The 24,539-nt window shown below is 40.5% G+C and overlaps 1 protein-coding gene and 1 non-coding gene across 2 annotated transcripts in view; one reads left to right on the plus strand and one right to left on the minus strand.

Annotated features, from left to right (window-relative positions):
* Positions 1–24,539, plus strand: part of OCA2 (OCA2 melanosomal transmembrane protein) — a 222,300-nt gene that overhangs the window by 89,034 nt on the left and 108,727 nt on the right. The window contains exons 12-17 of the mRNA XM_004597604.2: positions 2,192–2,248; positions 4,616–4,740; positions 5,459–5,597; positions 12,804–12,936; positions 19,825–19,972; positions 23,260–23,317. Coding sequence (XP_004597661.2) covers positions 2,192–2,248; positions 4,616–4,740; positions 5,459–5,597; positions 12,804–12,936; positions 19,825–19,972; positions 23,260–23,317 — 660 coding nt within the window. The remainder of the gene's footprint in view (positions 1–2,191; positions 2,249–4,615; positions 4,741–5,458; positions 5,598–12,803; positions 12,937–19,824; positions 19,973–23,259; positions 23,318–24,539) is intronic.
* Positions 8,769–8,876, minus strand: LOC118759287 (U6 spliceosomal RNA). The gene has a single exon (XR_004996091.2). It is a non-coding gene; the product is annotated as a U6 spliceosomal RNA (small nuclear RNA).

Genomic DNA, 24,539 nt, shown 5'->3' on the forward strand with positions numbered 1-24,539 from the left:
ATTTTAATGTAATTACCTCCCAAAAAGGCTTGTCTCCTAATTATGTATCTGAAAAGAACTGTATAGTCACATTCTGGAGACTTGGGGATTAGGAATGTGGGTCTCAATTCAGCCCATGAACACTGTGTTTTTTCCTTACTTGATGTCGGTTTTAGTAAGAATGTGTGGTTTGTAAGATTCTGGAATTTCAACAGTGCAAAGAAAGCCTTTGTAACCAAGTCCCTGCCTTTCCTGCCTACTTCTTAGCAGTCAGTCATCCATGGGTTCTGTTACCCTGTTCCCTGAGTTCCTGAATCCCAGGCTTTCTTAGGGCATTCTGTCGGCAAATGTGTGAAATGGCCCTCAATGACAATGGAAGATCATGGAGGTCTCCACTCGCATCTCCACTTGTTTTTACTCTTATGAACCTTCCACTAGTGTGTGTGTGTGTGTGTGTGTGTGTGTGTGTGTGTGTGTGTATGTAGTACCCTATTCTGCACGTAGTACCACAGTGGCTTTTTTTGGTCAGGATGATCACTGGCGGTTACTCCAGACAAGGAAGATATTTGTACTGAATCAAATCTTAAATTCAGGAAGTTTTATATAGTTTATTGGAAAGATAATAACAGGTTTCCTATTTACCAATTACTTTGATTTATAGAATTTTGGTGAATTTTCATAACAACTTTACAAGGTACAGAACATTCAGAGATAAGATGAGGAAAGTTAAGAAGGGTTAATTATTATTATTATTATTGCTTAGGGATGAGCGCTTTCTAAGTGGCAACAGCAGGATTTGAACCTGTGTTTTGTCATTCCAAGTTTAGCATATGGCAGCTGTGATTTTAGGAGATGAAAAGAGAACCTTTCAGGAAAATCATGCTAGCTGAAATGCCTGGTTGATTAAATTCAGAATAAATAATACATTAATTTTTATTAGCATCTCCTGTGGTTGTTTTCACCAACTCATTGTCAATAGTAAAAAGAAACACAAGTGAGTATGTGGGTCTTCTGTGTTCAGAGGGAACCCAGAGATTCTTTCACAGAATTATTCTTATTTTCATATGTTCACCAACTCATAACAAGACAGTTTATTTTCACAATAAGATTTTTTTATTAATTATTTTGCATTATGTGACAGTTTCATAGGCTCTGGGAATCCCCCCACCCCTCCCCACGCCCTTCCCCCCTGGTGGATTCTTCCACCTTGATGCAGTATTACAGTTCAAATTCAATCAAGATTCTTTCCTTGCAAACATATACCAAACATAGAGTCCAGCTACTTATTGTCCAGATGGGTTGAACAGTTTCTTGGGGAGACCATTTCTGGTCCAAAGTTAGAGCTGGTAGAATATCATCCCAGTCAATTAAGAGTCCCAATATAACATCAACAGCAATTTGCAACATTATGGAATTGACATGGTTTTGAGTAACCAATATGTTAAAAAAAAAAAAAGCAAGTTCTTAACCACAACCTATGATTAGCTCATTGACATTTCAATTTTAGTTTATATACAGGACTGGCTGCTATATACCTTAAAATGGCTATAAGGTACCATTCAGCTGTCTCGTGTCTATTTCATTTTAGTATTTAGCCATTTGTTGCGTTGAAGTATAATTTTGCTGATCTTGGCAGATTTTAGGATAATCTAGACTGGCTTGTAACTCTAACAAGACATTTGTTGACAATTAAGGTGCAGAACATTTTTTGGGGGGGTGGTGCAGGAAAATCCTCAACACCATGCTGAGGAGTGACTAATCTTTGTTTCACAATAAGATTTAACCCAGTTTTCAACTCTTAGAACATTTAGATGGTGCTGTGAAGCTCCGTGCAGAAGGCCTCGTGCTAGCCCATTTCCCGTCCGGCTTCTAACTGTGACTGGGAGCAAGCTGCTTCATCTCTCTAATCCTATCTTTCCTGATCAATAAACAGAGAGAGTAATAATTCCTGGTGCTTGGTGTGAGGATTAGATTTGATGAGAATGGATCTTGAGGACACATTTCTGGACAAAATTCGAAGTGTAAAACCATTAGTAGGAACCTCCACTCAGGGAATTAGTAAGTGGTTTACACTAAGCAATGGTGGTTTTTCAGCAAGACAGTGAGGAGCTTTTGGAAGGTAGGCTCAAGTTTGTGACTGATCCCCCTGTGTTGTTTCAATTTGGTCTCTGCTATAAAATGGTCCTGGTCTTTTTTTCCCTTCTCTCCATAGATGATCCTAGTAGCCATATTTTCAGAGACTGGATTTTTTGATTATTGTGCTGTAAAGGTAAGTATGAAATTGTATTTAATTGTTATGTACTAATTAATTGCTGTATTTGCTGTTCTGACATTATAAATGTAGTGAATTAAGCTATTTAGAGAAATGTCTTTAAGGTTAAAATCTTGCTTTTAAGAATTGTGTCTGCCATGCCAGTATAGTTGCTGTGCTAAATTGTAAATTCTGAGCAATACTTTCTGCTCCCCCATAAATAAATGAAAAAAGATATTAGGAAAAGAGTAGTCAGATTGAATATTTGTGTAATATTATTTAAATTGGCTAGTGAGAGCTACACATAAAAAATTATTTTGCATATTAGTGTATGTAAATATTTCAAGGCATTAGCTTCTGATGATTTTGCCTTTTGGTGAAAGAATTTTAATGATTACTTTCTAAATATTGGATATACACATATTTTTATGTCAGAAAAACATGCTTATTTTACAAATGCTTTGAGACTTAAAATGTTTATATATAGACATATAAATGTGCATATAAATATGAACAGACAGACACTTAAAGGGGCTTCAAAGATTGAATTAAATGATAAGCCAGATTTTCCATGAGCTTTTAGAAGCATCCTCATGTGCATATAATATAGTACGACTAATCAAGCTAACTTACAAATGCATGATTTATTTGCCTCACTTTTTTGCCTCTCATTTTTATGGTGAGGCATTTGGAATGTACTTTTAGTGATTTTGAAATATATAATGAACCATATGAAATCTATAAAAAATGTCTTCAAAATTATGTAGAACATGAAATTAAAAGATAAGCTTATTTTATTGTTAACATTTTTGAAATCCACACATAGGTTTTTCATAATACGCATTTCCCCAAACTTTTTAAACCTAGTCTTGCATCTGAAACTTAACACCCTTTGACTAATATCTCATCGACTCCCTCCTTACCCTGCTGGTGCCTGGTGGCTGCTGCTACACTCTAATCCCATGAGATTAACTTCTTAAACTCCTGCAAGTAAATGAGAACATGCAACATATGCTTTTCTGTGCTTGGCTTATTTCACTTAACATGATGTCCTCCAGCTTCATGTATCATGTTGCAGACGAAGGAATTTCCCACTGTTTTAGAGCCAAGTAGTATTCCATCATGCAGGTATGCTACCTTTTCTCAGTGCACTTACTGATGGATACTAAGGCTGACTGCATGTCTCAACTATTGTGAATACTGCTGCAATGAACCTGCGAATATGAATTTTTCCCTAGTTTGTTATGTTAATTTAATTTCCTTTGGCTATATACTGAGATGTGGGATTGCTGATTTATATAGTAGTTCTATTTTTAGTTTTTTTAAAAAGGAAGTGCTATATTGTTTTCCATATGTTGATACCAACTTGCGTTCTTACCAAGAGTGCTCTGTCTGGTGCCGATACTTGTTACCTCTCATTTTCTTTTTCTTTTTTAAGATTTTTTTATTTTTATTGGGAAGGCAGATTTACAGAGGAGATACAGAGAGAGATCATCTGTCCACTAGCTCACTCCCCAAGTGGCCTCAACAGCCAGATCTGAGCCAATCTAAAGCCAGGAGCCTGAGCTTCTTCCAGGTCTCCTGGTCAGGTGCAGGGTCTCAAAGCTTTGGGCCGTCCTCAACTGCTATTCCAGGCCACAAGCAGGGAGCTGGATGGAAGTGGAGCAGCCAGGATCAGAACTGGAGCCCATATGGGATCCTGGTGGTTGCAAGGAGAAGATTTAGCCACTAGGGTATTGTGATGGGCCCATCTTTCATGTTTTGAAAAGTGTCACTTTAACAAATGTGAGCTTGTAGCTCATTGTTGTTTAATTTGCATTTTTTTCCTGGATGCTTCAGGAAGTACATGAACAAGTTTCTGCCTCCAGAATTTGGCCCAAGACTAATTCTATTCTTGATACTTTTTTAAAACCAAAATTTAGTTAAATTTAATTAAAATAATTTTACCTAACAAAGTCCTTTGCAAACTTGGAATTAGATGTGATTTCTGTTGATCACTAAAGTGCACATTCCAGGTAGATTGTTTCTCCCAACACGTAGGTCTCCAAAAGGTAAGCAGCCATTAGGGCCGCATGGATTCCAACTGACACAGTCTAAATGAAATACTAGATGGCATTGTTGGGATTGGGGCTCATCACTTGGTGACACAATCGCTGCCAAGAAGCATTGCGAAGAATCAGAGAGGAGACAGTGCAGGCCCAAATGGAGTTAGAATGCATTGCGACTGTGGTGCTTAGTAAGACCAGCACTGTCTCAGCAGACATAGATAGGATTTTGCTGGTGTTGCTTTTGACCCCCCATGCAAAGTTGCTTTGGATCTCTGTTCCTTAGTCACTATGAACCTGCTGATTCTGCCTTGTTCCTTCGTGTGTGTGTGTGTCCCAGGCCTACCGCCTGTCCCGAGGAAGAGTGTGGACCATGATCATCATGCTGTGCCTCATTGCTGCCATCCTTTCTGCCTTCTTAGACAATGTCACCACGATGCTCCTCTTCACTCCTGTGACTATAAGGTTGGCAGAGCACATCTCCTGTGGGTCTTAGAGCTGGTTTCAGGGCAGCTGTGTGTTCTGGTTGCATGAACTGGCTCTGTTCTCACATCCTGGAAAAGGCAATAAGGCAGCGACTGTGCCTTACTCTTTACTGTTGAACAGTGCACTTCATTCCAATCCAGACAGCATAGGTTTTGTGTGCCTGTGTGGCACTGTTACCATTGCAAGACTTACCAAACATTGTGGCGGGAGGGGGGGCGCACAGAGAAGAACCTCTGCCCCAGTCTGTCAGGTTCTTGTTCTTCTCAATGATCATGTACCTGGGTCGGCTCAGGAGTTTGTACATGTGTTGATGTGAGCAGTCTTGGGTGTGCCCTGGTGTTCTCTGCACTGCCCCTCTCCTGTCAACTAGAAGACATCTGGTGGTTAGCACCTGCTTGCTGTGCCAGGGGATCTGCACAAGGAGATGTTGCTCCTTCTTGACCTGAATGGTTTGGGGAGGAGTACATTATGACACCGATTGTTCAGAGGGTTTTGGGTTTCCTTTCAGAAGAAATGTGATTCTCAGAGTTGGTACAGCTTGAAAGTGTTCATGCCACTAGCATTGTTCTTCTACAGGTGTGTGTGTGTGTGTACATGTGTATCTCCTGTGTAAGTGCTTTGAAAGCCTTTAGGATTCATTTGGGCCTTTCATGATGTTAAAGGTCATACTACATTCATTTTGCTCTGTTTGTGGCAGATTATGTGAGGTACTCAACCTTGATCCAAGACAAGTGCTAATTGCGGAAGTGATCTTCACAAACATTGGAGGAGCTGCCACTGCTATCGGGGACCCACCCAACGTCATTATAGTTTCCAACCAGGAGCTGAGGAAGATGGTATGTACTAATGAGTAATGTTACTGCCAGTAAATGCAGAGCTCCGCTTAGCATTCTCAACCTGCTCCCTCAGCACTCTTCAAGCATGGAAGAATGAGTCTTTCATTTGTGTTAGTGGAAATCCAGATTCTGTTGATCAGCTGTTCATAGAAGGTGCTGTTAAGTCATCTCAACAGAAGGATATTAGGGGAGTGGTATTGTAGTGTAATGCTACTGTGTTACTATGTTAAGCCATTGCCTGCAAAGCCAGCATCTCGCATGGGCAGTAGTTCATGTCCTGGCTAATCCACTTCCGATCCAGCACTGTGCTGCTGTGCCTGGGGAAAGCAGTGTAAGATGGCTCACGGGCTTGGACTCTGTAGCTACATGGAAGACCTGGAAGAAGCTCCTGGCTTTCACTCAGGTCAGCATGAGATGTTGCAGGCACTTGGGCAGTGATCTAGCAGAAGGATGATCTCTCTCTTTGCATCTCACCCCTGCCATTTCTCTCTCTTCTCTCTGTAACTCTGTCTTTTAAATATATGAACCCTTAAAAAAAGAGAGAAGGATATTAGATGAGTGTTCTATTACGGAGCTAACAGGTCTGAATGGAGTTCATTTTTGTTCTGATGAATATTTAAAAGAAATGATTTGGTTATTCATTTGTAGTATGTTATATTAATGGAAGCTGAGTTTTCTTCTAATCAATGTTAGAAATAAAATGGTGTCTTGTCATGGGAGAAATAGACTCCTTTCTCCACTGTGATAGATGAGTTTACTGATGAAGAACTTCAAATTTGGTTTTGTAAGAGTTGGTAATCAAGATCTTTAGAAATCTTTGAAAACCCTTACAGATATTAATTTATAACCTATTTTAACTAAAATAAAGACATTGTATTAGAGAATATAAATGATATTATGTCTTAAGAGTTTAAGATAAGAACTATATCATTAATTTTAATTTTTCAATTTCTGGACCGAATTTTCTCTGTTTCCCTTGTTTTCCCTGTTTCCCTTGCCAATAGTAGAAGAATGGTTCAAGAGTGGTGAATGATATATTTCTGTGTATATGTACCAGTGAAGTTCATTCTCCATCTTTCATTATAGACCTTTAAACCTTTGTTACTTCATATTATAAGGTGTCAGTGGCTACACTCTGAGCCCACCATGTTTTAGGATTCTGTGTATAACATAAATGCTTTCATGAAACTACACTCCCTGTCACCCTAGGAAGCTTGATTTTGAACTAACCCCCATTGCTAAGTGAACCATTATTTTGTCACCCTGGAGCATATCACAAGGTAAAAAACTTTGTGATCTATTCTAAGGTCATTTGTCACCCAGAATGAACCTGCTATACCTAGAGTAGAACCAGTTTTAGAAAAATACTTGTGATTTTTATTACACCACAATACACTTGTTATAGAAATAGAAGGAACATGCTCACATGCACACACATGTAAAATAGAAGTGTCACAATCCCACCACCCAGAGATAGATAGTGTGAATGTTCTGGTGCAGATAAGCTTCTAGAATATTCATATGTAGATACAGATCAAGTCATGGAAATGATTTGCTTCTGGCCAAGATGGCTTTATTGTCTTGTCTTGTGCAACCAAAACAGACAACCTAAACCAGATAAAATACATGAGACAACTCTAATAGAGACACTAGACAGTAAACAAAAAATAAAACAGAAACCAACCATGATTCCTTCACTTGGAGCATCTGTGATTGCTCTGGCTCATTGACTTAAGAGTTATCAAGATGCAGTACAGAAAGAGAGGCCCTAGGTGGAACCCAGTGAGCTCACTGGGCTGAGAAGGTGGAACTGAGAGTCACGATAGGCCAGGATAGCTGCACTTTGCAAGACGGGACACCAGAGAAAGCTATTCAAGAAAAGCACCTCAGAACTTCAGAGTCCCCTTCTAATCCCCAGTGTTTATGTAAGTACATGCAAATGAAGAAAGGATCCAAATGGCAAGCAAGAACAACCAAGAAAGCTGGAGAGAAGAGTTCTTGATACGCACAGTGCAGCAATGATGTCTATTCCTTCCACACAGACTGAAACCTCTTAATCCGTGAGACATTGAGTAGGGTGCTCAGAGCACGCAGAGGAGCCTTGTTTCAGCAGTGCGAGTTGCTAACTCTTGACAGAACAGTGGATCTGTTTTCATCTAACGCATATTAAAAATTAATATCCAGAAGAAGGACGAGTATAAAAATAATGTTAGCTGTATTCTATGATAAAACTCAAGAATATTTATAAGGATAAAAATATCCAACACATAGGATGAAGTTCTCAATGTCTGCTATCTAATAAAAGATTGTTTGTTGTGTTAAGGGGCCAGATAATATGATCAATGACAAAGAGAATAAGTCACTTGAAATATCCTGGAATAAAGCCGTTAGAATTAGCAGTAAGGGCATAAAAATTGTTACTACAATTCTATTATGTACATCAAATAAATTAAAGATAGAGAGTCCAAATCAAATGTCTAGAGCCGAGAACTATAATATCTGCAGAGGAATAAATGTACTGATTGGGATTAAGCAGATATTGGAGTAGAAAAGATCAGTGAACTTGAAAACATAGACCCAAAATAAAGCATAATGAAATGAATCAATGGGAAAATGTTACTGAGGATGTTGGGAAAAAGATACCCTAACCCATTGTTGATGCCAGTGTAAACTGGTACATCCGTTATGGAAGACAATGTGGACATTCCTGAGGGATCTAAAAATAAATCTATCATATGACCCAGTCATTCCATTCCTGAGAATGTATCCAAAAGAGATGAAATTAGCATAGGAGAGTTATCTGTACTCTCATGTTTGTAGCAGATCAACTCACAAAAGCTGAAATATGGAATCAGTTGATTTCCATTAACAAATGATTAGATAAATATATTGTGACATATATGCATTATAGAATACTTGTCAGCCTTACAAGGATGGCATCCTGTCTTTTGTGCAAAACGGATACAATTAGGGAACATTATGCTAAGAGAAACAAGCCAGTCTCAAAAAGACAAATATCAAATGTTTCCACTGATTTGTGGTAACTAATATATAGAGTGTGAAAATGTGTAAGATTGACATTTTGAAATTTCATTGTTGTTTAAAGGCCTACTTTATACTCTTAAGAAACAGTGTTTTTTTCCTACTTACTACTTGTTGAATTCTTTATTTAGTAAAGTGCTAAGCTTGTGATTATTTGCATGTTATCCTTGCACAGGGGCCATGCTAATCTTCTCTGTATCATTCCAATTTTAGTATATGTGCTGCCAAAGTGAGAACAAGCTTATGATTATAGTCAACTCAAACATGTTATTTTAAAAGTCAAAAGAAAAGTAAGAGGTGGGCAAGTGGAGAGAGGGAATGAGGGAAGTTTGAATGCTTTTAGAATTGCATATATGAAATTCATGAAACTTGTCGCCTTTATAATAAATGTTATTAATAATAGACTATAATACAATAAAAATAAATTTGTAATATATGTCTAACATATAAAAAGAAAATCAAAGTGTCTGGAATGGACACATAGGAGGAAGCCTGAATACAATTTGTTATAAAGTCACCATAACCAAGAGAGTGTGGTATTGGCAAAAAGGAGATAAACAGACAAATTTAACGAAGTAGAGATCCCAGAGATAGATCTGTCCCCCGCCCCATACATGAAAAACTGATTTTTGACAAAGATGGCAAACCATTTCTGTGGGAAAAAAGGATAATGTTTTATAAATGGTCCTGAGACAAATGGATATTGATTCTCAGGCAAAATTAACTTTTAAACACCAGCAACTCTCTCTGAAGTTTAACCCAAACTGAATCATAGGAAAAATTTAAAACCTAAAGCTTAGAAAACATAATTTACAGTAAAAGAGGTATGGAAATAGTCTGAATGAAAATGTGGCTTCTTACATTTTCTTAAGTGATCTTAATTTTACTCAAAAGTTTTTAAACTTACCCTAGTTTCAGAGATTGGCTTTGGTTTCTTTTATTTTTCTCTTTTTTTCCTCTGCTTCTTATGCCAATGTGTTAATGAGTGATGGAGCAATCAAACTGCCCCTACTGGGCATTACAATATTATTACTGTCCAAGTCTAGGAGTGGTGTTGTTTTCGGATAGAAAATGCATTAACTTTGCCCAATTTAAAGTTTCCCTTATAACTCCAGATCTAAATGCTCTGAATTAAATGGTGGAATATAGTCTCAAACAGGCAATGTCAGTACCATGGAGAAAGCTGAAGAAGAGGCTGTTATAACAATTCCATCTTCCTCTGTGACAGGCTGACACACTGAAAGAATCCCAATATTCAAGAGGTTTAAAATCTGATGCTTGAACACACAGATGAGATTTTGAAGACATGTTCAGAACACTGACCAGTAGTACACTGTTCCTACTGAGGCATAACCCAACTTCATTGCTCAGTTTTGTGGCAAAGAACATTCTCTGGGTATCCCCGGAGATATTGGAGTTGTTCTTGCTTTGGTGAAGATTCATTTTTACAACAGTTCAGAGATAAGAGAACTCTGGCTACATACAGAAGGGAATTCATAGTCCCAAGGACAATGTCTTGAGGAGAATTTAGGAAAACCTCACCAATAATGATGGTCATATTTCCATTGCCTTATTTGGCTGTTCACCAAGGAATTCAAGTGGGAAGAAAACCATTTATGAAATAAAATTGAGATTCGAAATTAATTAAAAATATTCATAAAGAAAATCAATACTTCAGAGTAATTCAGAAGAATAATGCATAAGCACTAGCTTTCCAACAGTCAAGAATTCGCATCTGAAATCACATTGTCTGAGAATTAGGGTAGGGAAGAGAGGAAGTTGTGAAGAATGTTCTTTCCATGGTCCATTATCCCTGCCATGCTCATTTCTCCAAGGTCTCTTGTGATGGCTCTTTGTTTTGAAATGTCCAGCACTAACTAGGTTAGTGGAGAAGACCATGTGGACAGCTGCTCTTCCCTCACCTGGGATAGCATGCATCTGTAGTATGGTGGAATCCTGTGTGCTACAGTCTGCCATCCCTTCATGTTTCAATAGGCCGACAACAAGGTAGTCCTCCTTGGATGGTCACATTTACTGCTTTATGACCCTGATAGGGACACTCATCAGTGCCAGTGAAAGCCAGACAACTTGGTTTTCAACACCACTTGAAAAGTCTCTTTTGACAACTCTACCATATGCCTGTATGCTGTGCATGCTGGCATATTCGTCATACGTTTACCCTCTTGCTCTTGGAATTATGTGCGCTTGAACTTTCCTCCTGGCTTTCCCACCATGTTGTGTGCTGCATATACTAGAAGTTTCTTTGGCTACTCCCCTGCCGCCATGTTGTTCTCTCCAAGTGATGACACTGATGGTGATATTTTGCTGGTTCCTGCTCTGCTTCTCCGACAACATCTGATCTCCTTTGTGAATCTTCTGTCCCGCACCCACTGCCCCCATGTTTTCAATATCTGTGGTCTCAGTGTTCTGGAACCTTCGATGTTTTAATCTCAGAGTTACTCTGCTGGAACTCATTCTAATGGAGTACAAATGTTCTACAGCTTCCTCCAACCCATCTGTCCTGGAATCTTCCACCATATGCTTGAGTGACCAGCTCTTTAGTATGACTCACATCCATTCCTACAAGTCTGGTCATCATATGCACTCCTGCTATACTAGGGTCCTCTCCTTCCTGGGATTCTTTTTTTGAATTACGACATGCATATTTTAATAAAACATTGTATTAATCTGGTTAAGCATTTGGTAAGTATTTCTTTGATTTTTCACTTAGAAGTATTTAAAAAATTGTTTTTGCTTGAATAACTCCCTTGAAACTCAGTGCGGTATTTTGACTTTTCAGAGTAAGCCTGAGAATACAAAATCTTAGAAAAACAGTATTGGTGGGCCTGGACTTTCTCAGTCACATATGCCATAAATGTTTGTAGCTTCCTAAGCTATGGATGTCCTACTTTGATTATGGTGGTCCCTTCTTGGTTGTTTCACATACTTCATCCCAAATGAGGATTTTACACAGCATTCAAAGCATTCCATGAGTCTCAATTGTCTGTAGGTTTCTCTGCCAAATTTAAATGAGTTCATAAAGTTCCACTGTTACTTGTAAAGCTGTTTTCAAGGGCAGCCTTTGGGTAAGCAGATAGTTGCAAAGGATTAAGAATTTCAAAATTTCGTAGTTTGGTAAGGTTTAACTTTGAGATTTTTTTTGGATAATCTATTCTGGTTGTGTTATATCTGTGGCACTGTTTTTGGTGCCAGATTTTTCCTAGAATTATTTTAATAAACAGCAATTAGTGAACATGAGTCATATCACTCTTTCCAACCCTGACCTTCGTAGGGTTGTTTCCCTGAATCCTTTCTTGGGTATGGTATTGGGGTCTTCACTAATATCCCATAAGATCTGCTGTTGAGCCCCAAGGCAGAGATGTATTTCCTGTGACTTACATGGCCTCGCCACCCCATTACCGGGCACGTTTCCCACACTGGAGCCTCCCATGGTGTGCCTTGTCAGTGTGCTTCTGACTCTCATTGGTGCCACAAATGGTCCAGGGACCTACAGAAAAGATCTTGAACTTGCATCAAATGGATAGCTTCATGCATTCCTTGGCCTCATCATGGTATGTAGTCACACAGAAGTCAGAAAAACCATGTGGGCCAAAGAGAGGCTCCCCTACCTGGGACACTTGTGTCTGCTCTGCTGGCTACTAGGTTCTCTGGGGAGTTGGTGTCTATGCTCTAGCTGGGCAAAGAAATTTTGAATCACTAGAAAAGCCTAAAAGATTGAGAAAAAAAGAATTTATCTTTCAGAGGGAGAAATACTGCCTCATGATTTCATGTTTTGTCTCTTCGCTTTTTTCATCCAAATAGAGAATAATTGCATTAGTCCAGGTGATCAGGCCAACCAAGATTGGAATTAGAAGTGGTAACTTGATTTTTGTCTGTTTTAAGATTGCTTGTCTTTCATGTAAAAATTGGCTTCTTTGCATGAAAAACAAAAAAAATTCATCATTTTCAAACTCACAGTGAAGAACACATGTTCTTTCTTGAGCCTTGTACTGGGCTCCAGGACCCTAGACATAAGGTCCTGAAAGACCCTAATGTGCCCCTTTCCTTCTTATATCATCACTCTCTGTTTCTTGACATGGGAAGCTGCCTGAACCTGTGCAGAGAAAGGCCTGTCTGATTCCATTTCCCCTTTGCTCTCTGTAGGGCCTGGATTTTGCGGTATTCACTGCACACATGTTCGTTGGGATTTGCCTCATCCTCCTGGTCTCATTCCCACTCCTCAGACTCCTCTACTGGAACAGAAAGCTTTATAACAAGGAGCCTAGTGAGATTGTTGGTGAGTATACACCCCTCCTCATCCAGCCTCAGACTTCAGTACTCTATTTTACTTTTCTTACTAGTGGGCAGGAGGCATTATTGAATGTACAACATCGAAGGATCCCCCATTGTGATGCTCCTTGCTCGAGATCTGAGGCAGATTGTCCACATCTGTCACCTTGGAGTACACAGTATGCTTTGATGAACTGTGCCTCTTTATTTTTCTATCACATGTAACATGATGGCTACCATGCAGATCTCACATGTCATGACTTCCTGAAACCACTTGTGTACAAACAGAATATCTAAAATGTAGACTGCAGTGCTCTAGTTTTATATCAGCTTGAATGACCGATTTGGAGGCATGATCTGTGCAGTTATAAGGCTGTGTTGATCATTAACACAAAGGTGAGTCACCAGCCGGCAAGCAGAGGGCTTAGAACCATCATACTGCTTTGCATTTTTGACAATTAAAAATTTAGATGTTTTGCTAATAAAAATATCTACTAGAATATGTCACAAACAATAGGTTATTTGTATTTTTACATTTTATTATTATTATTATTATCATTTTATGATACAGTTCTATAGGCTCCTGGCATTTCCCTTATCCCCTCCCCAATTCCTTCCCTCCCCCCCCCACCTAGTTCCTCTATATCATTACTAACATACAGTACTTCATACACAGTCATATGTCCATCATTGCGGGCATGGACAATGACAGAGAGTTCAGCATCCTATTGTCAAGATATAGTGAACAGTTTCATTGTAAGTCCATCTTTGTCTGGAAGTAGAGATGCATACCACATTGTATCCTCACATCTGTATGTTAGTCTCTATTTCACAGCTATTGCACATCCCCTTGAATGAAAAGTCACAATACAAAATCAACAACAGGAAGAAAAATAGAAATTTACAATGCTATGAAGTTAAATGACATGTTACTAGATATGACAGTCTCCATTACACAGCTACTATACATCCCCTTAATTGAAAAGGCACACAATAAAATCAACATCAGGGAGAAAAAAGAAATTAACAACACCATGAAGTTAAATAACATCCTACAAAATGACTAACATGTAGCTGAAGAAACGAAAATCAAGAACCTTCTTGAAGAAAAGGATGCAACTGTATGATCTACGAGTCATTAATGATTTAATCAGAAGAAAGTGCTTTGAAGAGATGAAACGAACAGAGAACAACAAAACCCAGGCGATACAGTTTTTGCTGATTTTTGTTGGTGAAGTGTGTCTCTTCTAGACGATAAATAGATGGGTTTTGTTTTTTTAATCCAGTCTACTAATCTATGATGTTTGATTGAACTTAAGCCTTTTACATTCAGAGTTGAATATGTATGGGTGGTACTTTGGTCTTGTCATTTTAGGAATGGGTTGTTCATTGGTTTAGTCTTCTGTTGTCATTTTACTGGACTGTTCTTCCCATTTGCCTTTGGTTTTGTTGGGTGCTATTCCTCTTGTCTGTCAAGAGAACATCTTGAAGTATCATTTGTAGGGCAGGTTTGGAAGAGGCAAATTCTTGTAACTTTTCTTGACTGTGGAAGAATTTTATTTCATTTTCAAAGATAAAAGAAAGCTATGCTGGATATGTTATCCTAGGCTGACAATTTTTTTCTTTTAGAATCTGGAATATGTCACTCCATTCTCTTCTTGCCTGTAGAGTTTCCTGTGAGAGATCTCCTGTGAGTTTAATTGGCATTCTTTTATATGTCAGTTGGTTTTTTTTATGTGCACATTTAAAGATCTTTCCTTATGTTCAATTGAAGAGAGCTTGATGATCATGTGTCTTGGTGAAGATTGCTTTTAATCAAGCCTGTTGGGAGTTCTATGCCCCTCCTGGATCTTGTTTCCCAATTCTTTCTCTAGATTAGGGAATTTTTCCTTTATTATTTCATTAAATACATTTGCCAACTCAGCTTCTCTTTCTGCACCTTCTGGGACTCCCATAACTCTTATATTTAGCCTCTTAATAGTGTCTTTCAATTCTTGAATACTTTTTTTGGACTGATCCAGCTCTGCTTCCAGCTTCCCCCTGATGACAGGAAATATCTTCCAATTCTGAGATTCTCTCTTCTGCTTGCTTCATTCTACTTTGGAGACTCTCCACTGTACTTTAAATTTGCTCTAATGTGTTCTTAATTTCTGATATATCAGCCTTGATTTGCTTTATTGCTTCCTTAAGTTCTTTGAACTCTTGTATGTGCTTCTCATTGTTGATCAGAAGCTTTAAAATGAGTTTTATGAATTCTGTATGCCCCATTTTCTCGATGTCTTGCTCAGTTAACTCTGAGATTGGCATAAGGTTTTGCTCCTTTGCAGGGGAGTTTTCAGTAATATTCATTGTGCTTTTGTCTCTTCTTTTGCTCTTGGTCATTGTACTTTTTGTTAGCAGAGTCTTCTTCTTGAGGCAGGTTTCTAAACTGTGTCACCCACAGGTCTACAGTGAGATTTTACTTATTGTGGTTGGTACACAACTCTTTGCTTGTGGCCACTTGTGCCACAACCTCCAGCGATTTCCAGGTCTGGGTTCCTATGTTAAATTTCCACCGTGGTCTCCACAGCCCTAGCTCCTGGCTCACCACATTCCCCCTCCTGTGATACCGTGCTGAGGCTGCACCGAGGTCTCTGCAACCTTTCTCCCACTTTTGGTTGGAGCTGGTCCCAGGATTAGAGAGACACCACGTGTCCTTTATAGTTAGGTTGCTGGTGGCAGTGATCTTAATGGAACCTGTTGGATGTTAGGTCTGGGTGCCCCACGGACCTATTTTGACCTGTACGATGCCACAGTTGGTATTATTTTCCTGTGGGACCAGTGCAATCCACTGACACCAGCGAGTTCTTGCGAGCTCAGCACATGCGCAGTTCACTGTTGTCCCCTGCAGTCCTAAAGTGTTTGCCACAGTGTACCAAATGGCGCCTGATGTACCACTGCTAGAGTTCTTGACCTATTGGCCATCAGGTCTTAGGGCTACCCAGACCTGTCTTGGGTGGAACCTGTAGAGTGCCACGTTGATGGAGTTCACTGAGTCAGAAATGAGTTCACTCCCAGCTCTTTGCGTATGCTTGGTCCTTTCCCTTGCCTTTGCCTCCTTATGCAAAATGGCGTCCAGTTCAGCTCTAGGGGGTTAACTGGCATGTGAAATCCACCCTGTTCTCTCACTGTCCATCTGGGATTTGCTGCTCTGTCTCTGCTCCTGGTCAAATCAAATTGACCAGCCGGATGGACAGTTCTCCGGTCTTACCTTTGAAGCTCCCAGTGAAAGTCCCTTCCCACCTGGTTGCTGGTGGAGTTCCGGCTGCTGGTGGAGTTCAGATTGCTGTTAGGTGAATGCTGCTGGAGTATCAGTCACTGCAAAACCACACCATTGTGTCCACTGCTTTCCTGTGTCTGTCAGTCTCCAGGTACCCCTCTGCTGTTGTTTTGTCCTTTCCTATTTCCTGGAATGTGTCCTTCTGCTTCATCCTGATTAAATGTTTTTCCATCCGTTTAAACGTGTCCTTACCCTATTCCGCTATTTTGATTCCCCCCACAGTAGGTTATTTGAAAAACAACCATTCCCTCCTCAATGAGACCTAGAATGTGGATTGTAGTAAGAGACAAGCACCAAGTAGGGCTTCCCTAGCAGCCGTTACCTCCTAAGTAAGCACATCACACTTGGTTCTGTTTTTGTGTGGTTGAAACACATATGGAACCACATCAAGTAATCTTTAGGAAGTGAATTGAGAAACTTCAGGATAACAGCTAATGGAGGGATGCACTATGAGACATCTGATGATATCTCCTGGTTTGTGGGCCGATGTGGCAGAGTTGAAACGTAAGTGACAGGATCAGAACTCACAATGATTCTGGTCATGTAAGGATATTGAGTCTTGCCTAAAAAGATTTAGCTTTATTGTACAGGCTCTGTGTTGCCCACTGGATATGTGAAGGAAGATTCTCTTTCTTTGTCATTATCTACAAAGGTGATATATATATAGATGAATAGAAGAAGCAGTGTTGTATGATTAAACAGGGCGTAGATTGGTAGGACAAAACTCTAGTAAAAGGCTACTAAAGAGCAATCAGAATTGGCAAGCAAGACGGCTTGTACAAAGCTTATGACCTTGGACAGGAACAAGGGAACAAGGCAAGAATAATAACAGTGCCCTCTGCTGCTCTTACGGCCCCTACTGCCATGATTTATGTTTATTTATGTGTATCCTTAAATCTTTTCTCTGGTTTGCTGGAGACTCATTCTTTAACCTATCGATTTAGTTTCTTTAAAGATTTATTTTATTTATTTGAAAGGTAGAGTTACAATGAAAGAAAAAGAGAGAGAAAGATGAGAGAGAGAAGGGAGACAGAGAGAAGAGAGAGAAGAGAGAGAGAGAGAGAGAGAGAGAGAGAGAGAGAGAGAGAATCTTTCAGTAGCTGGTTCACTTCCCAATGGCCAGTTCTGGAAAACTCTGAGTGGTCCTGAAAGGGGATGAGGCCACCTCTGTCAAGGGCACATCATCAGGAAGCAACCCAGGAACCTAGAAGGGCAGACTCACTGATGCCTAGTCTGGTCGATTGCTTCAGAGAGTAGCTCTTAGCATTTGACTTACATGGGTGGAAATTTCCTTCTACTTCACAAACAGACCTATTTCAGAAGGAGGGTGGGAGGGGAATAGAGAGAGAGGGGAGAGAGAATGAACTTCTTTCCACTAGTCCACTTCCAAAATGCCAGGAACTGGGAACTCAATATATGTCTCCTGTGTGGGTGACAAGGACCTCACTTTTGCCTTCAAGGGTCTGCATTGACAGGAACCTAGTCTGGAGCCAAGGATGGGTACTAAAACCAAGTACTGTAACAGGGTATGTGGGTAACCTGACTGCCCTGGATATTTTGCAAAAAGGGTTTTTAAAAAAACATTTTTATTTATTATATTTATTTCACGGAGAGGGGGAGATGAAAGGAGGGAGTGAGGGAGGAAGAGAGAGAGAGAGAGACAAGTGGTCATATCAACCAGGACTAGACCCTGCCAAAGCCAGGAGTAGGAAACTTGGTCTGGGTCTAGGTGAAAGATAATGACATTTTTTTGAAGTTGAGAGAATTGGATGAAACGCTGGTTGTACATGAACTTACACGGAGGTTGTTTCACCATCCTGTCTCCCTTTTCTCTCTCTCTCTCTCTCTTTTTAAAGATTTATTCATTTTATTACAGCCAGATATACAGAGAGGAGGAGAGACAGAGAGGAAGATCTTCCGTCCGATGATTCACTCCCCAAGTGAGCCGCAACGGACCGATGCGTGCCAATCCGAAGCCGGGAACCTGGAACCTCTTCTGGGTCTCACACGCGGGTGCAGTGTCCCAATGCATTGGGCCGTCCTCAACTGCTTTCCCAGGCCACAAGCAGGGAGCTGGATGGGAAGTGGAGCTGCCGGGATTAGAACCGGTGCCCATATGGGATCCCGGGGTGTTCAAGGCGAGGACTTTAGCTGCTAGGCCACGCCGCTGGGCCCCCCTTTTCTCTCTTGACAGAAACCGTTCAGAGGGCTTGTCTGTTGTCTTGCTCACTGGCGATTATTCTCATTTGCCTTCCACTCCACCCTCCTCCCCTCCTTTCCTTTCTCCCTCTTTTCCTTCTCTCTCCTTTGCTCCTTTTCCCTCTTTTTCTTCCTCCTCTTCCTTTTCTCCTTCCGCCTCTTTTTCCCCCTTCCATCTCTATTTACATTAGCATGAGCTTGTAGACGGTTTAATGATGTGTGTGAGACTTTTAGAAGTGATCTTATTGCTCTATTTCTCTGAAGGGGCTTTTGAATTGCACTAGTATTTGTTTTGTTAGGAAGCTGTTTGTAAAGCGGAAGCTTTGGAGAAAACTTTGTGCTAACCATTTGTTTTAGTGTTCCTATATTTAAGTTAATTCTCTGTTCTGAGTCTTGATGGGCTTTGTTTGCAGTCTGAATACCTTTGCCCAGGTCATCATTGTGTTCTCTGTGTTACAGTACACTTGCCGCTTAACAGATGATCAGCAAAGGATATATTGAGTAGAGTGGGATTAAAATGTGGTATTTTAGTTTCCTTGTTTGAACCATAAGGTTCTTGTCACCTCACAGGTCTTTGTATTATTGCCTTATTTCTATCCTGAGCTAATTTCCAGATGCCTTAAACCTTGATTGAAAAGCTTTGATCTTTTAATTCCACCTTTAATTCTTGCAATACGCAGCATAAGGCATTGTGTATGAGCGGGTCTGTGGAAATATCATGCTTTATTATATTTGGATGAGCAATGCATAAGCATTATGTAGTGTTTTTGATGGTTAAACAGAAGTTAAATGTAAGCATTCATGAAACATTTTTTGTCTTAAGAAGCAGTGCATTGACAATTTCTCTCTACTCCTCTACATTGGAAGATGTCTAAATTCAGTGGTGGGTGAAACTTCAGCTTCTTCGATTAATGTCAGAGTCTCACTTGCCATTCTCCTCTTCTCTGACCCATGCCTTATACCTGTGCCTTGTCGGCCGGAAGGGCTTCTCCCACCTGCTGGGCATCATCCCCTGAGAGTTACACTTGCATTTTCTGTTTTCACCAGACCTCACTCAATGATTGGATGAGGCCTAGATTTGGACTGAAATCAGGATCTGTGTTACTTCTTATGGGAAGGGGACAAGGTTATCTGGGGCTAGTTTTAATGATGTATCTTTTTCAAGAATGGAATTTGTTCTTTACCCTAGGCTTGAAGTTGTATGACTTCACTTCTGTGGTGACTCTTATGCCTGCTTTGTTACACGGTTCCATTACAATCATTCAAAGGTTCAGAAATCACTGCTTTGTGTTGACCTTGAGCCACCTGCCTTTTGTCAGTGTGTGTACTGAGTGAGTGTTACTGAGAAATCCCAGCCTTTCCTTCCTGTCCCGGTAGAACTGAAGCACGAAATTCACGTCTGGCGCCTGACTGCACAGCGCATCAGCCCAGCCAGCCGGGAGGAGACAGCTGTGCGTGGTCTGCTGATGGGAAAGGTGCTGGCACTGGAGCACCTGCTGGCACGAAGGCTGCACACCTTCAACAGGTACTGAGTGGGATACTGCTGGAATCACATTTACAGCTGTGATTCTTGTCATTAGTGGTTGTGTTTAATGGTAGGATGGCATGAGCATCCTATTCCATTAACATATTAATAATGTCTGGATGTAATATAGCACACTAATGAAATGAGCTACAAGAAGGGTTCTTTGAGAGCATTTCATAGCATTGTAAAATGGTGATACTAGCTGAGTACTATGGAATAGTTTTTAGCTGTCACATAATGAGATAATTCTCTCGTAGTGCAGTCTTTTAGTTAACACTCACTTAGCTATGTATAGTATATGATGATATTAATATAGTTTTGAACATAAGAACAGACTCAAAGTTTGAGCAACTTTCCCAGGGTTAGATGGCGTGGTAAGTCAGGCTGAGGACTGAACTCATACCACTGAGCTTTCCATATTTTATTTTTATGTTTTATTTTAGTTCAAAAGACTTATTTATTTTATTTTAAAGGCATGTTTGCAGTGAGAAGGAGAGATAGACAGGTGCTTCCATCTGCTGGTTCACTTCCCAAATTGCCACAACAGCAGAACTGAGCTGTTCCAAAGCTGGGAACAGAAACTTTTTTTCCCATGTCGGTGCAGGGTCCCAAGGAGTTGGGCCATCATATGTTGCTTTCCTGTGCCATAAGCAGGATGTTGGATCAGAAGTGGAGCAGGTGGAACATGAAGCAATGCCCATAGGGGATGCTGGCACCACCTGGAGGATGCTGGCACCACCCAGCCTGTTGAGCTGGCTCTGCTTCCCACATTTTAAATCAAAAGCAGTTGATGTTACACATCTGGCAAAAATATTCTCCTTAGAGTTAATTTTTAGGCTTCTCAAGGAATACTTAAACCCTTCTCAATTCATTTCCTGGTATTCATTTTTAGTCACAGCTGAGACTTAAAAGGTAACCACAAGTTTGGTGAGTTTTTTCCCCCCTCATTACTGCGAGGTGCTGAGTTCCAATCTGTCAGCAATCTGGTAGCTGTGACATGAAAGAAGAAACTCATTGGCTCCAAAGGATGTTACTGCATTGCTACAAATGAGATAGGTGGGGCTTGGGAGCTGAGTGGAGATGAGAACTCCTTTAGGCCAAAGGATCCATGGATCCTGGGGAGTGAACTTGAGAATGGTCTCACATGAGGCTGGTCACTGAAGGCAGCACACACGTGAGGGCTCACACTGCACTGCTGCCTTCCGGTCTGGTCTCTGAGTGTTGGAGAAGGTCACAGGTCAGCCCCTGGAGAAGCATGTGATGCAGAGACCCAGAGATGCAGGGTGAAATGTCGTCTCTGCAGCATCAGCTGCATCCTCAGCCCCGCACCCACCTCTACGCAGGGAGGCTGGACAAGCAGGACTTGTATCCAAAGGCTAAAGGGGACCCTGGTATCCAACTTTATTGTTTTGATTTTTTTTATTAGAGAGAATGAGATATAAAGGACTAGAGAGATAGCAAGATCCCATCTCTTTCCTGGAAAACATACAATGACCAGGTCTGGTCTGGGCCAAAGTCAGGAGTGAAAACTTCAATGCAAGATTCTCATGAAGGTATCAGGAACCCACTTATTCAAACCATTATGTGCTGCTGGAGTCAGGAGTTGGAATTGGGTATCTCACCCAGGCGGTCTGAAATGAGTGTTTGATACACCTATACCTGACCAACTTTTAAGACAGGCGTACATAGTAAGAGAGATGGTTTTCATCCACTGAAGATGCAGAAATAATTGGTCTTTGCTTGGGGTGATCTCAGACTCACAATTGTGAAGAAACACATGGGCTTGGAAATTAACCATCATCAGATTCTGGGCTGGCAACAGACACATAGAGGCCACACATTCACTGGGCAGCAGATGGGAGTGAGGGGCATCTGAGGGGAGTCCTAGTTCAGCAAGTCTTGCTTTTAGCTTCCTTGTAACAGCCTTCTTTAGAATCATTCAAATGGGTCCTCATAGAGCCCACTGCCTACGTGGTCAGACTGCTTTTAATCTTGTGATGAGTTACAAAAATGACATTTCCTCTTAGGCAGCTGCTTTTCCCTAACTGGCATGGGAGAAAATGAGCCAAAAAGGTTGGTTAAGTTAGAAAGATGTATAGGAAGGGCAAATTGGAGATGCTGGGAAGGGCGTGTAGGGGAGGATACTGGGACAGGGATGAATGTTCTGTGACAGATACAAAACTTCTTGAAACCTGACCCTGGATGGACACAAATTACCATGAAGGAAAAAGGCCTTCCTGTTCCCATGCTTTCCTTCAGTTAGTTGTCAAGGTGCAAGGTTCTCATTTTGGAAACAAGAACTTCAGAAAATAAGAGGTATATAGAAGAAGATACAGGTGGCATGCAGTCACTCCTCTTGTTTTCCTTTTGGCATGTGAATGAAATGTGTTTCATGATGTTTCCTGTGCCCACAGTGGCCATGCTTGCTGGTCAGGGTTCTGAGAGAAGCATCAGGGGACATGCACACTCACACTCACAGGGTCTTCACAATGTTTTGGGGAACATGCTATTAATTTTAATAACTTTTAAAGCCTCCATGTGTGTGCAAGTGTACATACAGATAGAGAAGAAATCATGTAATAGGATAATTGGGCTCACGTGGGTCTGGGCTACCTGAGTGTTGGAGACCTTAGGATGCTGGTAGTCTGGCTGAGTCTCTGTCAAGAAGCTGAAGTGCAATTCTCATTGTGAGGCCACTGGCCTGGCAAGCCCAGAGACTTCTGTTGTTAGTCCTGGAGTCCAGGAGCCAGAGAGCCTCGAGTTCCAGTGTTCGAGGACAGGATAGGCATGTGCATGCCATGTTCAGAGATGCCCGTATTCATCCCTTCCTTATTTTGTCCCTTCCAGTCCCAACCAGCTAAATGGTAGCCAGCTGTACTGAGGACACATCTTCCGCTCTGGACTCACTTAGACCCAAGTGCTATTTCACTGGAAGCACCCTAATATGTGTACCACAAGAAGTCTAGGTTTTAGGTATTCCTTAATTCAGGCAATTGGACTACAAGAATCATTCATGCTACAGACGCAAATACATACTCATTTCAGCATTTGCATCACTTTATGTACAATTTTTCTTTGCAAGTAATGCATGAACTTATTTTCTAATTAATAAAGCAAACTCTGGTTGCCTTCTGTTGCCAGTTGTGGTCCTTGTCTGTCTGCATCTGTGTCCTGTGTCTGCACATGTGTCTGTCTGTGCCAGCCTCAGAATGTTGTTGACTGCTGCCCTGTCAGTTCACTGCCCAATATGACTGGGAAAATAATGAGTCTGTTCTCTTCTTTTTTAGGCAAATCTCACAGGAAGACAAAAATTGGGAGACCAATATCCAGGAGCTGCAAAAAAAGGTAACATGGTTTTTAGTCTCTGGGATTTATCTCTTGACTAGAGAGCAATGGATTCCTTTTCTTTTTTAGAAGTATTTATTTATTTATTTTTATTTGAGATGGAGAGTTACAGAGAGAGAAGGAGAGACACAGAGAGAGGGATATTCCATCTGCTGGTTCACTTCCAAGTGTCTACAGTGCCTGGAGCTGGACTAGTTCAAAACCAAGAGCATGGAGCTTCAAGGTTCCCAAGTGGGTGCAGGGGCCAAAGATATTGAGGCCTCCTCTACTGCTCTCAAGCCATACCACCCATACATGTTATCCCTGAATGTAAATGGCTTAAGCTCAATCAAATGTCATAGATGAGTAGACTGGATTAAGAAACAAAACCCATCTATTTGTTGTCTAGAAGAGACACATTTCATCAACAAGAATCAGCAGAAACTGTATCTCATGGATTTTGATGTTTTTGTTTTGGTTAGTTTCATCTCTTGAAAATGCTTTCTTCTGATCAAATTATTCAATGACTCATGGATCATACAGTAGCATCCTTTTCTTCAAGAAGGTTCTTGGTTTTCTTTTTCATTTTGTCAGCGACACATTAGTCATTCAGTAGCATGTTATTTAACTTCATGGTGTTGTTTATTTCTTTTTTCTTCCAGTTGTTGATTTTATTGTGTGCCTTTTCATTTAAGGGGATGTATAGTAGCTGTGTGATGGAGACTGTCATATCTAGTAACATGTTATTTAACTTCATGGCATTGTAAATTTCTATTTTTCTTTTTATTGTTGATTTTGTATTGTGACTTTTCATTTAAGGGGATGTACAGTAGCTGTGAAATGGAGACTATCATATCCAGATATGAGGATACAATGCAGTATGCATCTCTACTTCCAGACAAAGATGGACTCCCAATGAAACTGTTCACTATATCTTAACAATAGGATGCTGGACTGTCTGCCATTGTCCATGCCCACAATGATGGACATATGACTGCATATGAAGAACTACACTTTAGTAATGATATAGAGGAACTAGGTGGGTGGGAGGGAATTGGGGCTGGGATAAGGGAAATGCCAGGAGCCTATGGAATTGTATCATAAAATGATAATAACTAACTAACTAACTAACTAAATAAATAAATAAATAAAAGATAAAAAAAGGAAGTGGAACAACTGGGACCCCAGCCAGCACCCATATGAGATCCTGGTGCTGCAGGTGGGGGATTAGCCTGATTTGCCA

The sequence above is a fragment of the Ochotona princeps genome, chromosome 6 (genome assembly GCF_030435755.1).
Source record: "Ochotona princeps isolate mOchPri1 chromosome 6, mOchPri1.hap1, whole genome shotgun sequence".
NCBI lineage: Eukaryota > Metazoa > Chordata > Mammalia > Lagomorpha > Ochotonidae > Ochotona > Ochotona princeps.